The sequence below is a fragment of the Osmia lignaria genome, chromosome 10 (genome assembly GCF_051020975.1).
Source record: "Osmia lignaria lignaria isolate PbOS001 chromosome 10, iyOsmLign1, whole genome shotgun sequence".
Lineage (NCBI taxonomy): Eukaryota > Metazoa > Arthropoda > Insecta > Hymenoptera > Megachilidae > Osmia > Osmia lignaria.
Window position 1 is genome coordinate 14275119 of NC_135041.1, and position 15689 is coordinate 14290807.

The 15689-nt window shown below is 30.4% G+C and overlaps 5 protein-coding genes across 18 annotated transcripts; 3 read left to right on the forward strand and 2 right to left on the reverse strand.

Moving 5' to 3' along the window:
- The first annotated feature begins 336 nt into the window (after positions 1-336).
- Incenp (Inner centromere protein) lies at positions 337-4994 on the forward strand. Its single transcript, XM_034338915.2, has 9 exons — positions 337-613; positions 810-1286; positions 1388-2503; positions 2572-2721; positions 2796-2986; positions 3070-3253; positions 3340-3537; positions 3612-3729; positions 3801-4994. The coding sequence occupies exons 2-9, from the start codon at positions 819-821 to the stop codon at positions 3998-4000; spliced, it is 2625 nt and encodes an 874-aa protein (XP_034194806.2). The 5' UTR covers positions 337-613; positions 810-818; the 3' UTR covers positions 4001-4994.
- Positions 4307-8913, reverse strand: WDY (WD repeat-containing protein WDY). Of its 5 annotated transcripts, none has more exons than XM_076690447.1 (19): positions 8788-8913; positions 8667-8705; positions 8511-8604; positions 8347-8451; positions 8070-8261; positions 7882-7993; positions 7683-7819; positions 7419-7613; positions 7143-7350; positions 6864-7069; positions 6622-6786; positions 6259-6503; positions 5922-6179; positions 5747-5836; positions 5406-5668; positions 5078-5318; positions 4818-4992; positions 4542-4727; positions 4307-4448 (listed from the first exon to the last, which is right to left on the reverse strand). In XM_076690447.1, exons 2-19 carry the CDS (start codon positions 8690-8692, stop codon positions 4386-4388), a joined length of 2961 nt encoding a protein of 986 aa, XP_076546562.1. In that variant the 5' UTR covers positions 8693-8705; positions 8788-8913; the 3' UTR covers positions 4307-4385. The 5 variants fall into 5 exon arrangements, with proteins under 5 accessions (XP_076546562.1, XP_076546561.1, XP_076546560.1 ...); XM_076690446.1 differs by having other exon boundaries at positions 6589-6786; XM_076690445.1 differs by having other exon boundaries at positions 6586-6786.
- Positions 8914-9763: 850 nt separating this feature from the next.
- On the forward strand, positions 9764-11842 carry BBS8 (tetratricopeptide repeat protein 8). 2 transcript variants are annotated; one of them, XM_034338007.2, is made up of 7 exons: positions 9764-9904; positions 9985-10177; positions 10258-10390; positions 10468-10612; positions 10679-11103; positions 11174-11345; positions 11413-11842. In XM_034338007.2, exons 1-7 carry the CDS (start codon positions 9803-9805, stop codon positions 11638-11640), a joined length of 1398 nt encoding a protein of 465 aa, XP_034193898.1. In that variant the 5' UTR covers positions 9764-9802; the 3' UTR covers positions 11641-11842. The 2 variants fall into 2 exon arrangements, with proteins under 2 accessions (XP_034193898.1, XP_034193906.1); XM_034338015.2 differs by having other exon boundaries at positions 10468-10603.
- LOC117610528 (protein YIPF6) lies at positions 10023-15649 on the reverse strand. Of its 7 annotated transcripts, none has more exons than XR_013062859.1 (9): positions 14036-14145; positions 13438-13921; positions 13217-13345; positions 13073-13151; positions 12951-12993; positions 12741-12872; positions 12485-12642; positions 12205-12399; positions 10023-10162 (listed from the first exon to the last, which is right to left on the reverse strand). XR_013062859.1 is itself a non-coding variant. In XM_034338091.2 (8 exons), exons 3-8 carry the CDS (start codon positions 13331-13333, stop codon positions 12284-12286), a joined length of 645 nt encoding a protein of 214 aa, XP_034193982.1. In that variant the 5' UTR covers positions 13334-13339; positions 13676-13921; positions 14036-14150; the 3' UTR covers positions 12145-12283. The 7 variants fall into 7 exon arrangements, 5 of the variants coding, with proteins under 5 accessions (XP_034193982.1, XP_034193953.1, XP_034193988.1 ...); XR_013062860.1 differs by lacking the exon at positions 10023-10162 and adding an exon at positions 10246-10365; XM_034338091.2 differs by lacking the exon at positions 10023-10162 and having other exon boundaries at positions 12145-12399; positions 13217-13339; positions 13676-13921; positions 14036-14150.
- LOC117610514 (coiled-coil domain-containing protein 134) lies at positions 13847-15618 on the forward strand. 3 transcript variants are annotated; one of them, XM_034338031.2, is made up of 4 exons: positions 13847-14168; positions 14516-14725; positions 14805-15177; positions 15479-15618. In XM_034338031.2, the coding sequence occupies exons 1-3, from the start codon at positions 14006-14008 to the stop codon at positions 15143-15145; spliced, it is 714 nt and encodes a 237-aa protein (XP_034193922.1). In that variant the 5' UTR covers positions 13847-14005; the 3' UTR covers positions 15146-15177; positions 15479-15618. The 3 variants fall into 3 exon arrangements, with proteins under 3 accessions (XP_034193922.1, XP_034193939.1, XP_034193929.1); XM_034338048.2 differs by having other exon boundaries at positions 15463-15559; XM_034338038.2 differs by lacking the exon at positions 15479-15618 and adding an exon at positions 15351-15423.
- Positions 15650-15689: the final 40 nt, after the last annotated feature.

Here is a 15689-nt window from a genome sequence, read left to right on the forward strand (position 1 = left end):
AATGATGTTCTTGTCAGAGAGTTTTGACTATTTAATTTAAAATATACTAGTACATATAAATAATGTATAAAAATATAATTAGACAATAAAAGATTTAAACATTTAAAATCAAGTGTCATATACATTTTGTTATTTCATGTTAAAAAATACTTGTAGAAAACCTTATAATTTCAGATTATTATGAACACTTACAAGTACTTATAACTTTTTTGTAATATACAACTGAAATAAAAATAAACTTTACAAGTTTTAAAATAAAAATGTAATTTTATTACTTATGAAGTCAATTATAATCAAAACTAAAGACGAATTCATTATGAGTTGTATAATTTAAGCACCGGTGGCAAATGGTGCGTCGAGGAGAATAGATGGCGCTTGATGCAGCGATTCAAATTGAACTGAAAAGTCGTTATGTTGTTCATACATGAGGGGTAAAACCATGGTTTACCAGTAAAACTAGTATCTTCCTGTGGCTTCCTGTCTGAAACACGAAATGGAGATTGTTGGTGAAGTTTTCTTTTCTTTCTTATATGGTGTTATTAGGGGATATTAATATTTATTGTGAAATTTTCTATTTACATTTTATTAGTTTGTGTATATACAAACGCAGAAGGTAAACCAATATTTTCTATAAGCAATTTTTAGTTCATTTAATTAATTTTATTACAACATATTTTTTCGCAGTTGTATTATAATGTTTACTTGCTGATATAAAAATATCTATTTAATTATCTTTTGACTATTTCGTTATTTCTTTGTAAATGTTATAACTATAGAAAATGATCATATATTTTTTTAATTTATTGCAGATTTCAAATATGGAGACACAATCAAGAGACACAATTAAAGCAATGATTACTAAGGATTTTTCAGATATTAATAACAGATATATGGAAGTTAAAGTATTTATTAAGGACAGTTTGAAAGATACTTTGGATTATCTTCATGATATAATTGCTCAAATACCGAACTCAGTATCTGGTCCTTTGATTACAAAAACTCCAAAAGTTTTAAGGAAAAAGGCAAAGCAACGTATTGAAACCATTCCAGAAAATGATGTTGTCGATCTTACTAACATGTCTTCAGATTGCACTGCAGTGCATGTAACGGTAGAAAATAATGATATAACAACAAAATCTGTAAATGAAACAATGCCTGTTCGACTAAAAAGAGAAGCTTCAAAAAAAGCAGCAGACAATATTAAAAAACAGCAATCTCTATCTCTTAATACAAAATTACGAAGACCATTGTCTGACCATGAAGCTAGTAATCTTGATGTAAAAAAAGTTTGTATCCTAATTATTTACATTATGTAATAAAATTGATCATAAATAATTAAGTATTTATATAAAATTTCTGTTATTTTTATTTTTCTTTAAATTTCTAGAAAAAACGTGAAAGCCAAACCAAAAGAAAGATATCTACCAGAAGTAGTTCAGACGAGGAAAGCAGTAAAGGACCTAGAAAGCTTACTAAGATGGAAGAAACTATTGTAATTAAAAAAGTTCCAGAAAAAATATCAGATTCACATATAGAGAAACAGTCTTCTCTAAAAGCGAATGGTAGAACATCAAAAAAATCTTCAACAGCAACAAGAAGTAGTAGTAGAAAGAGAACTTTCTCCCAGACTCAAGATCAAAATAGTAATAAACAATCTAATATTATTGATGATACAATTATTGCACCTGAAACAAATGAGATTGACGAACCTTCAATGTATGAGGATGCGATTGGAAAACCTTTGCCTATAATGAATTCTACAATGAATTTCAATTCCACCTATACTATGCAAAAGATGATGTGTGCAACGGTAATTTTGGAACCTTTATCTGCAATAAAACTAAATGAAACCGTAACAGTTAATAAAAAGAAGAATACAAATATAGATGGGAAAATGATTCAACCAAATGGTGAATTCAAATCACCTAGATTGTCGTCTAAGCTTGAATCAACTTTCTCGGTAACCCTGCAGGACAGGATGGTACAGTTAAAAGAAGCTATAGCAAACAAGGAATTTGATGAGTTACTCACAGAAGACGAATCATCTCCTGAAATAAAAAAAAGGCGACAAAATGCTAAAATACAGGAAAATACAAAACGACAAAAAAGAGTAACAAGATCTACCGTTTCAAGTGAAGATGAGATTCTTAGTACCCCTGCGAAACCAACATTAAAAGAGTTGAATACAGGCTCAACATTCCAGGAAGTGAAAAATATGTATAAATCAAATGCTTTATTTAGTCCATATGCCAAGGAATCTGTTAAAAAAAGAGTCGAAGCATTTGAGCAAGTTGGTATGAACAGTCCAAAACCTGCTATTGATATTGATGCCCCGACTAGAATGACTAGAACCAAAACACGAGCCCAGGCTGCTGCACAAGCAGAAATGTTAGAAATTTCAAAAGCTGCAGAAAAAACAGTCGCTCAAAAATTAGCACGAAAGTCGATTGCGAAAGCTAAGAAAATTTCATTAGCAAAACAATACAAGGATACCGATAAAGAGGTAACTAAAATACTATTCAATAGGTATTTTTACAATACTTAATAGGAATAAGATTTTCACTTTTTTAGAACAAGATTCAAGCAAAGCAGAAAGTTCTTTCGGAAAAAGTGAAACAAAAACAACAGAAAACAACTCCATTGACTAAAACAAAGATTCAGTTACCATCGTCTGTTACTCGTATTCCACATACTCCATTAAACAATTATTCTAACATAAATGTAAGAATTTTAACGTTTCGTGTTATAAACTATATGGTTTGTTCGAGTATTAATATTTGTTATTCTAATTTCAGCATGGAAAGGCTTTAAGCGACGCACGTACTAACATTATTACGTCAATGGACTCTTTCCTTCAACCTCCGAAATCTGTTAATAAATGTAATTCGACTGGCAAAGTAGAAGGTAAAAAAAGAAAATTGAACGATGACGATGCAAAGAAAAAACGTGAAGAAGTACTAAGACTTGTAACAGAAGAAAGGAAAAGGTAAGAATAATACAATTTATGCAATTTTTGATTTATATTACTGAACATTGTGTAAAATATATATATATATATTTGATATGTAGGAAGAGACAAGAAAAAGAATTAAAAAATAAATTGGCAAGGGAAGCAAAAGAGAAACAGGATATGGAGAAACGTCAGAGGGCTGAAAGGGAAAGAGAAGAAAAAGCACGGTTGGCCCAACAAATGCTAGAGAAACAGCGTGAAGAAATAGAAAAGAAACGTCTAGCTCAATTACAACGAGCTATGGTATAACTGTTTTTAGAAATAATATGAATGTATGCAATATATTTTAATTCTTTTAATAATTGATTAACATTTAAAATAATTTGTAGGAAAAGGAAGAAAAAAGAAAACAAGAGGAACAAATACGTTTGCAACGTTTACAAGAACAAGAAGAGGCAGAACGTATATTAGCTGAGCAAAGGCGTCGCGAACAAGAAGCTGAAAAACGAAAAGAAGCCGAAGCAAGAGCTCAGCAACAAACTGCAGCCGAAGCGATAAAAACTAAAATTCATATACATGGGACACAGGTGAGAAATATTCTCGATACACGTCGCTAAAAAAAATATCTTATTAAATAAACTGTTATTAATTTAATTTCCAGACAAAATATGGAAGCAAACATCACGGTCCGACAAATTACATTTTGGATAGTGAACCTGATGAGGATGAATCGGATGACGAATCCAGACCGAAGCATGTAATTCCATATTGGGCACACCGTAAGTATATTTTTACTTATCTACATGAAAATGAATTCTTTGTTAATTAATTATGTTTCCATTTATTCTAGCTCAAGTACGCAAATCTCAACTTGCGATGCAACGATACATTCCGGAAGGAGCAGTTTATAAATTTTTCGGCAGTAGGAAATGTACGCCAGACTTGACGAAATTGTTCCAAGGTATAGATAAAAGTAGATTAAAACGTACATCTAGTGCAATCTGGCAAACGCCACCGCGTTTTTCCATGATAGGGTCCGAAATGTTATAGTCTGAATTTAATGTTGCTGATTCCATGTTCTTATTAACATGAGTGCCTTTACATGTAATATAGAATGTTAGAATGAAATTAGGAATCATACTAATATTAATCGTTTTTAAGGTAGAAAGTAGATTCATTCAATTTGATTTGTCTTTGCCATTTTTATATATAAATGTATCGTTTGTTGAAGTAAGTTACTCAGTGTAAAAGTGACAACTTTAATATAAAACATTTTACATCAATAAGGTATTTTTATGTAGAATTATTTCAGAAGGTACTCCTTCTTATTTGTGGTTTTTATAAACAATTTCATATATAAATATATATGTAATATTTGACAATGTAATAGACACGGTATAAATAACTTGCATCACTTATTTTCGTTTATATATAACTATAATCTTGGCATTTGAATAATTTCCAGAGGTCTTAGTTTTAAATGCGTGTATATAGGTATCTGTAACATTTTATTAAATACATTTAAACTAAATAATTTTTAATAAAATGGTTTCCCGTGTAATATTTGCACAAAATATAGATACATATTTACATATGGCAAAGAAGTATCCAAAACTGGATAATCCTGGAAGATCATTAATAGTGATCTATCAATAACAGAAATAGTAAGTTTTCTTCCATCTATTGTAGTTTGCTTTCGTTCAGGAATATGTTTCAAAATGTCAGTTGTATCATCTTTATATTCGGATATTGTTTTTTCGGCATCTCCACCGAGAACCTTTTCATATTTATACATTATATTAACGCATCTTTAATTATTTGAAAATTTTTTGTTTGATTATTGATTTAAAAAGGGTGATTTAATTACTTTCATAGTAGTAGAACTGCCGAATCTTTTAACATCTGGTGGAAGTCTGTAATATTCGAAATAGTGATATACCGGTATTGTGGGCAAAATAGGTGACCATGGTCTGAAAGTTCCAAAGGTTGAAATATAACGTCCACCTAGTGTCCATAAACGTACTGTATGGTCTGCACTTCCACTTTAAAGTAAGTTAAAACAAGAATTTCAGTTACAGCTGCTCTAAAATTTTACTTAAAAATATATTACAAAAGTATATTTATTACCTAATAATAATACGTGCATCTGGGATTATTTGAATAGATGTAATAGCTTTTAAGTGACCATGTATAGAAGAAAGTAAAAGTGGTAGAGGTTGATTTCGTACTGCCCTTTTTGCCCTTCCATTAATTTTACTTTTCCATAAAAACGGAAATTCTAATCGTAAAAGAGGCATACATATTTTGGGAGGATGTGGCACCAAATAATTTTCAAGATACCAAACTTTAATATATCCAGCACTGTGCCCTAAGTAATTTCAAATACAATCAACTTCTTACTTTTTGATTCAGAATAACATATAGGAGTTTATTAGTTTGATCATTTTTTTTTTACCTGTTACAAGAAAATGATTTTTAGGATCAGTTGCTAATGATAGCGCACAATCACCTAAGGTATGAATAACTGAAAATGCTTGTAAAAATCCACCAGCAGGGTGGTGAGTCCATGTCTGTATCAAACCAGAATCAAGAGAAACTAATAGTGTTCCAATATTATACTCAACTGACCGTGCACACAAGAATATCATAGCTCGAACCGCAACAGTTCCTATAATGCTTAATGCTGATTCTTGATGTTTTGAAGCCGCATGAGATTTACTGCACATAAATGATTACACATGTGATGTAATTAAAAAACAGATAACTGTTACATGTTACATGTTACATGTATCATACCTTTTTTTATGAGCAAATTTTTCTGTTCTAAATTGTTGTAGTTTGTTTAATTCAATCATTTTTTCAGTCATTTCATATCTTATACTAAATCTATATGATATTAATTATTTTAAATTATTCTTACACATTCTATTATTAGCAGAATTATAATTTGTTTAAATAATGCAAATATCACCTTGACATTGGATCATCTACTTTGTATTTTCTATACGGTTGACCTGTTTCTAGTCTCCAAAGAATTATTTCTCCGTTATAAGTAGCTGTAGCTAACACTTGAGGATACCAAACGGCTGAACAAAGAATGTCATCAGTATGTTTTAGCCCCCAACTTTTTTTATATATATCTGTATCAGAAGTTGCAAATTCTACAACTTGACGGTTCCATCCGCTACATAAAATTCGATTTTCCACCCAAGCCAAACTTGTTATTTCACTGTATTAAAAATTTCAGAATTGCAAACGATTATACAAAAGTATTATAATTTAATACTAAACCATAATGAAACGTATACCATTGATTTTCGACTGTCATATTTCGTAAACAAGTACCAGTATTAAAATTCCATATCTTCAGTGTTCCATCACGTGTACCTGTTACTAATAATTGTTCTGACTCGTCAAAGCAAGCAGCAGTAATTTCAATATCATGGTGCTGACCATACAAGAATCTACTATGGGCATGTGTTACTAAATATAAGCGATTTCCAAGCCATGGATCCCAAACTATTATACAAGAATCTAATCCAGTAGTAACTACCTAAGTTTATGAACAAACTAATTAGACAGTTTATCACATAAACGATAGAAATTTTTGTATACTACATATGTAAAAGTGATACCACTTTATACAGATGATTGTACAAAACGCAGCTAACAGGTTTTGTGTGTGTAAAACCATCAGATGTTTCTTCATTTATTACAGGGTCACAAATGATGATTGCGATCATCGTGCTAGCAACAATCATTTTATGATTTAATGTATTATAAACTACAGACATCAGAGTATGTCCACCTAATTCACTGGGAAGACCATTATATGTCTATATGAAATAAGATAAAATTCCTGTAGATTTAATAAAAATACTTAACGATGTAGATAAATTGTTATTTGTAATACCTGAATACAAGATTGAGCTAGTACATCCCATACTTTGATGCATTTATCTTTTGAAAGAGAATATACACGTTTACCAGAATTCTGAACTACTAAAGCACAAATAGTTGTATGATGTCCTTGAAATTTGCAATTTGGTCTCTTTGTTACAAAAGGATTCCAAATTCTAACTATACAATCTGGTCCACCAGTTACTAATGACTGACTTTCTAAATATTTATAGTTTAAGAAAAACCAGTAATTAATGTATATTAAAATATGAATTTATTTAATTAATGATACCTTCACAAAAAGTAAAACAAGATATGCCCATGTTAACTTTAAATTTATATTGAATTCTTGATCCTGTAAGATCACTGACTAAAAGAGAACAACTACAACATCTACTGCTGGACATAAATGATCTTAGACTCTCATAATAAGCTACTTGTTTTACCCAATCTGTATGCATATTCTTAAATTCTATAATCTTCATTCCTTTTACTTCATCCTGCAATGAACATTTTAGAGTTAATAAATGATTTACAAAAGTAATAACATCCTAAGTAAAGTATTTGCCTTTAGAATAGATTCATAACGAATAAATAATGTATGACATTGAGGCTCTTGTTTGAATGGACCTCTCTCTGTAGGATTAAAAGAGATAATTTTAATAGATCCACTCATGTCTCCGCATACAATATGAGAATCTTCTTTGACATTTTTGCTAAAATAGTAATCCATGCATGTGATTGCATAATCTAGGCCTGATATCTGAATTCCAAGTTTAGGGTAAATAAAAATTTGAGTAGAAATGCATATTTATTTTAAAATGTAACGAACCAAAATTCTAAGATCAAATTTTTTAGCTGCAGTATCATAGAATCTTAAATCATATTCAGTAGAGCTTGTACATACTACTTGTACATCAGGCATTACTATCATATCAGTTATTAAAGTTGACTGTACTTTTAAATATGCTGGAAAGATAGAAATTTAAAAAACATACATTATATAAGCATTAAAAAATTGTGATACTAACGATTTACAGATTGCACAGTACGTTCATATTCTAAATCCAACGACCAGTAATTTATGATTCCTTCTCTAGTAATTGTTAAGTAAGATCCTCTGTGAAAACTAGCAGTTCTATTCTAACTATGAATAAATGAAGTTATAATAAAATTAATAGCTGTATTAATGAATAAATGTAAATACTAAGAAATGTACAGATAAAAGTTCAGGACAAAAGACAATTTTATGAATGAGTGTACGATGTCGTGACTTCAAAAGTTGAGGAATGCCTGTTATTGGAAGTTTCAATATTTTCCATTGCAAAGCATTATCTTTCTTTTGAAATTCTACTAGTAGATAAGAAATAAATTCATTCCATGAAACATTTCCATCTCTTTTTAAGTTCATCTGAAAATATTACATAAGAAAACACAAAATTAATTACATAAAGTAAGATAATAATTAATTAGAATACTGTATACTTTTTTTTTACTTTTTTAAATAATACTTCGAATTCATCTTTTGGCATTCGGATATGTAATATATTTTCAAAGGCACCAAATAATTGAGTGCTATTCATCTCTTCGTTTTCTGAAATCTATATTTAAATATTATAGGAAAAATAATTTTTTTTTTTTCAAAAAATTTCTTGTTTACCAAAAATGCTTCGTGCAAACGAATTAAAAGTTCTTCTGTACATTGTTCCTCGATACTTTTCGTTTTAAAGAAATTGTCGAAAGCTTGTTGAACGCTAAATCAAAAATACGATTAATATATAATCACAATGTAATTAATATTTGAATATGCACCAACCTGATATTACTATCAAGATTTTCCATTATTTAAAATTTTCTAAAAATATTAACCAGATTAATAACTGCTTTTTATACGTAGTTAAAATAAAAATAATATAAAAAATAGAAGAAATACACACTGAAACATGTCTTAATAGAACATACATCCTGAATTTTGTTATATAAGATTCATTAAAACTATGTGATAGTGTTTTAAAATAAGTTTTCCTATATAGTTTCCAATTAAATTTTTCAAAAAATTTGGCCCTCGAGCGGCAAAAATGTGAACTAAATTTTCGATGTCGAATCAGCGCCATCTGGTTTCAGAAAAAGGAACTAAACCATGCAGGAATTTTGGCCCTCTATCGGCAAGAATGTGAACTAAATTTTCGATGTCGAATCAGCGCCATCTGGTTTCAGAAAAAGGAACTAAACCATGCAGGAATTTTGGCCCTCTAGCGGCAAGAATGTGAACTAAATTTTCGATGTCGAATCAGCGCCATCTGGTTTCAGAAAAAGGAACTAAAGCTTGCCGAAATTTTGGCCCTCTAGCGGCAAAAATGTGAACTATATTTTCGATGTCGAATCAGCGCCATCTGGTTTCAGAAAAGGGAACTAAAGCTTGCCAAAATTTTGGCCCTCTAGCGGCAAAAATCGGAACTAAATTTTCAACGTCGAACCAGCGCCCTCTGGTGGCAGAAAAAGGAACTAAATTTTGCAAAAATTTAAATTTAAAATTATTTTTCACGAGATTTTACTTACCTTTACTTACCTTTACTTACCTTCACTCGAACCAGCGGCCATAAGTATATCATTTATAATATATTATCATATTTATAATATATTTATTATAAGGGTTGAAAGGATACAAGAGATGCAGGGAGAATTCAGGAGTATAAGGGATACAGAGATATAAAGGGTACAAAGAGCGAGGCGTTCTATATTTTAAAATATTTTATTAATTTTAATACATACATATTTGTAACAAATATGAAATACGTACGTATTGATCTCTCCTTTTATATACTGTGGGTTATAAGCAAAATAATCAATAACTTCTACCATGGAAAATTCGTTTATCTCCACAGGTGTATGTAGACATAACATAGTTTGTTGAAGATTTTGCTTTTTCCTTATGATTGATTTTTAGTTTCAATGATGGAGTTTTTTAAAGCATTAAGTTTATTTGACAGAGGAAGGTATGAAGAATGTGCAACAATATGTACAAATTTATTAAGAAAAAGTCCACTTGATCAGGTATATGTTTCTTATTAATATGTATTAATAATAATAATGATTCAGCTAATTCTCTGAGAATATAGTATTCTTAATTACAGGCTGTCTGGGTATTAAAAATGCGTACCTTAACATTACAAGTATACGTAGATGACATAGAAGGAGAAGAAGAAGGTATTGCTGAGACTTTACTAGATAATTATACGATATCTTCTATGCCCAGACCAGGAACATCTTTGAAACAACCTGGTACCTCTTATGCAGGACAATATCTTAGACCTAAAACGCAATCAGGTTCACTTCTAAAATTTTCAGATAAAAAGAACAAATTAAAATATTAGTATAGACACTTAAATACATGATGCATTTCAAAGGTCGTCCAGTCACGGGAGTCGTACGACCAGCTACTCAATCTGCAACATCTCAGTCACTTGAACAGACATTAAGAACACCAAGAACTGCTATGACAGCCAGACCAATTACTGCAAGTTCCAGTCGTAATGTTAGGTATACTGATTACTCTACATAATATTATGTGGTTCAGGCAATAGAATTTCAAAGTTAATGTAGATGTACATGTATAGATTAGGTACAGCATCTATGTTAACAGAGCCTGGAGGACCTTTTATACAATTATCAAGATTAAATATTTCTAAATATGCTAGTCAAGCTAGTATTGCAAAACCACTGTTTGAATATATATATTATCATGAACATGATGTAAGATATGTAAGTTATTTAATATTCCTAGTTAATAGTTTCTTGCAATTTTATTAATTACTATATTGCATATAGGCATTAGATTTAGCAGTTCAGGCAACCCAAGTCTGTCAATACAAAGACTGGTGGTGGAAAGTACAATTAGGAAAATGTTATTATAGTTTAGGCTTGGTAAGAGATGCAGAGCAGCAGTTCAAGTCAGCTTTAAGAGACTGTAAAACCATTGAAACAATTTTAAGATTAGTTAGAGTTTACATTAAACTTGATCAACCATTAGCTGCCATAGACGCCTGTAAGAAGGGTCTTGAACATTTTCCTAATGATGTGAATATCCTCACTGAAATGGGACGTATATTTGATGGCTTAAATAATATGAGCATGTCATTAAAGTATTATAAAATCATTGTTCAAGAAGATGCTTCGCATACAGAAGCAATAGCCAGTATTGGAATGCATCATTTTTATAGCGATCAACCAGAATTAGCGCTGCGTTATTACAGGTAAACATGTATGCAAATGTAATAGCAAACAATGATTTAAAACTCATTTTTATCTGCTTTATTTAAACAGACGATTGTTACAAATGGGTGTGTATAACACTGAATTATTTAATAATCTTGGACTATGCTGTTTTTATGCTCAACAGTATGACCACGTTATATCTTGTTTTGAAAGAGCACTTAGTCTTTCTACCGATGAAAATATAGCAGACGTGTGGTACAATATTTCTCATATTGCACTCGTACGTATAATCTTTTTCACATCAAAAATTAATTATAAATAAAAATTTCAAAATATTTTTCTTTCAGAGTATAGGCGATACAATAATGGCAGAAGAATGTTTGAAGTTAACTATTGTAAGTGACAATAGACATGCTTTAGCATATAATAATCTTGGAGTTATACAAATACGAAATGGAAATATAACAGCAGCAAAAACATATTTTCATGCTGCTGCTAACATTGCCAATTTTATTTATGAGCCTCATTTTAACAGTGCTTATTTAGCTTACGAGGTAGTACAAATAGTACAATAGATTATCCTTCTTTGTTTAAGATAATATCTTTACACTATTTCATATATTTTAGGTTGGAGATCTTCAAACAAGTTATATTGCCATACAAAAATCTTTAAGTGCATATCCTGGTCATTGTGATAGTAGAAGTCTTTTTAATAAATTAGAAAGATATTTTTCATATATGTAAAATTTTCACTATAGTATCAATATTATCTATATAGCACGTATAAAAGAAAGAAATACACGAATATCATGGAAAATTATGTAAATGAAATGATTATAATTTTAAACTAATAAAGTAGCAATTATTTTCTATATCACATTATCTAACTCTTTTTATCAAGTTTACATGTAAATATATAACAATTTAGTAATAATCCTTAAATATCATTTATTTATATTAGTACGTTTTATATGTAGGTAGTTATAATTGACATATAAACTGATAATTTTCTAAAGTTCATATCAATAAATGATATATGCACATACAGCAATACATTTTTGTCTATGGAATATTTGATAAAAGATGTATGCTTATATTTAAAAACTTTTAAAGTACAATGCAAGCAATGTTTTGCTTACCCTTTAATTTCTTCTTTACTTTGTGCACCAATATGGAACAATGTACAGTCCTGTTGTTGTAATCGATTTATATTTTATTTTATCTAGTACGAGATATAACCAACCATGAAATGACAAAATAGAATAAAAATATTGGATATACAGCTAAAGCTTTTCTCCCTGCAGGTTGACTGTCACCAAGAAATACCATTGATGCTAAAATATAATTATAAACATTCATATTTGCAATGGAACAAAGAAATCACTTATGGCATATAAAATACATTAAACTTGTACAAACCATATGTAGCCCATATGAATCCAATCATAGAGATAATAAACCTTAAACTAAATAAGAAAGTAGTTTGTTCTACCATTAATATAATCCTACAAAGAATTAGAGCAATTGCAGTTGGTAATAAGCAGTATCCTAGGACACAAATACTTTGGAAGAAAGATCTATAACATATTAAAACATGCTTTAAGTATACTTTTATATAATAATGCACTGTATGAATAACTGATAATAAAACAAACTTGATAACAGTGATGCTTACATGTTGCCACCAAGTAATTTAGAATTTAATGTAACAATCATAGATCCAATCCACACAATCACAAAAACCTCTGTAAATTCTGGTCCCCCATCATTTGGATCATTTGCTCTGTCAGAAGAACCTTGTAATGTCCTAAAATGATAATATAAAATAACTCATAATTATATAATTATAAAGAATAAAACATTTACAAGACTATAATATACATACATTGCCATGAATGTACATAACACTAATGGTCCCCAAAGATCCCCTGAAATTTAAAATATATTTTTTGTTAGGAATAAATGAATAATTTATATTGGTACATTATTCATAATATATTTACTTACATTCTTTTAATAAGCTTTTCTTTTCTTTAGGATATAAAACATGATAAAACTTTTTGCCTACTGCACAAACATCCCTGAGCTGTGATTTAAAATAACGGTACCATTGATTCAATATTATAAACAATAGAAATATTATGAACTTACAATTGTATCTTTAATTGGTTCATCTAAAGTATTAAAGTCAGGTTCTCCAAGATTTGATTTTTGTTTGGCTCCTACTGTCATCTCACCCTCGACATTTTGAGAATCAGCATATTCCATTGTAACCTTAAACTTAAAATAAAAATTATATGTGAGAACTACAATAATTAAATACAATAAACTAAAAATAATAAAGATCATTTGAAAAATTATAACATATTTACATCAAGTTTTGCATCTTCTGTTGCTGCCATGTTTGTTACCGATATTAAACTTAAATTATGAGGACATCAAATATATTACTTAATTGTTAAGTCGAAAAATAGTATTATCATATTAAATTAAATCACTACCATAACCGCGTAGTAATAGAATTAAATTATTCCCTTCCGACCTTTTACTACACACTTAAATAGTACATATATTAGTATTGCACGTTTAGAAACTTGTATACTTTAATACCCTTTTCGAATGACGTTTCTAAAAGTACAGGACTATCAAAACATTGTTTAACGTCGCATAATTACTAGGTAATTATGAATTTCAAGAAAATCAACAGCGTTGAATCTGTAGTCAGTGTAATAGGCACAGTTGACACATTTGATGCATAAAATTGATAAATAGATGGCAGTAGTGTGATATAATCACGGTTATAAACTTGCGGCTTATTTTGTTAATATTTTGTATCGATTGAAAGTATAAGTTTCCCTAAAAAAAAGTGAATACCATAGTATATTAACAATCAGTCATTACAGTAATATATAATTATTTTATTAAACTTTATATCATTGAATGAAAAAGATGCCACGCTTTGTTATTTACATTGTAGTCGTGTCAACGTTGACGCGTGTTACGCATGTGCAACAAGTTTTGTCGGACATAGAGAATAATCCGCCAATCAGCGAAAAACCGCAGAACGGTAACCCATCTGAAATTAAAATCTACGAAGAACTATGTAAGATTCATTAGAAATAATTTTGATATTAATTTTGCTACGCTTTACGGAAATTAATATTTGTCGAACATATAATAGTCTCGCGTTATATCGTTGCAAACAGAAGTGTATACCGCAGTTCACCAGAGTCCATAACTGCGACGCGCAGGTTGGAAGATGGCGGGGGACGGCATCGAGCTCTCTGCTAATCGCTTTCCACTTCGTTTGGGAGTATCGCCAATCAGGGCGAAGATGCGTACTGGAGATGCGCGAAGAACGAAAACTGGTCTTTTCGCAGTTATGGACTCTGGTGAACTGCGTATATCATCACTATTTTTCATGTTATCAAATCTATTTTCCTATTATAGTCAGGAAATCATTCGTACATCAACGTAAAGAGCACACAGAAGCTATAAAACGTCTTCGAAATATAGACAACTACGAACGTTTATACAAAATGATAACGATTCTTGGTACAAAAATGATCGATATCATTGAGGCAAGTAAACAATTAATTGAAAGTACAGATTTTAATCCAGACGATAGATCTCTACCAAAAAATGTTACTATACAAAGCGGTAATCTTCTTTTTATTATTATAGTATTTTAAGAACGAATGGAAAGGAGGTTTAAGAAACATTATATACTTGTTTACAGCAATATCTACTACGTTAGAGAATACTGCGCTATTCGCGGATATTTTGCTACATTTTCCTCACATGACACATCGCATATTGAAAACACAAAAAGAATGGAATCCAGTTATAAATTGGTCCTTACATTTCACAAATCGAACAAAACATTTATTAGATGCAGAAACTCTTACTGTAGTTCATTTAGCAGCCCAAGAGTTGAATATTATCGAACGTGAACCGGGATACGTAAACCCCTATTGGCAGTCTACCGGCTCGCAAGGCGAAGATGAAGAGAAAAAAAAGAAGAAGAAATCGAAAAAGAAAGCACAGAGGGTACCTCGAATAACTAAAACTGATCTTTAAACAGATAATCACTAACATTCTACAATTTAATAGTAAGTTCTGACCTTCGCACAAGTATACTATATAACAAGTACACAATAAAAAAATAAAAAATTATATTTTAATATTCGTATTAATTTTAACAGTATGCATGTTTATAACTAATGTAGATTTGCATTTACATCGATTAATATTCAAGTAACCATTACTATTCTTGCATTCTTAGTCACAAAATGGGGGCCCTGCGTATGTTGAGTCAGTAAAGATTTGGTTCCACTATTTGAAAATGAATTTCGATCACTGTAAAATGAAGAAACATCGCCTTATAATGAATATAGTATTCTAAACTTTTAGATTCGCGAGGAACATATTGAACCTGATCCCATCCCTACCTATGAAGTACTTGAGGCCATCGCTAACGGTGGTAGAAAGTGGTCAGCCAATGAGCTAAGAACGGTTCCTACCGTCCGGTTCACGACTCTGTAACCATGGCAGAAGGTATTGCTGGCGAATCCTGGTTCGCAGTGCTGCAAGAGTAGCTTCACCTGGTGCACCGTTGACGACA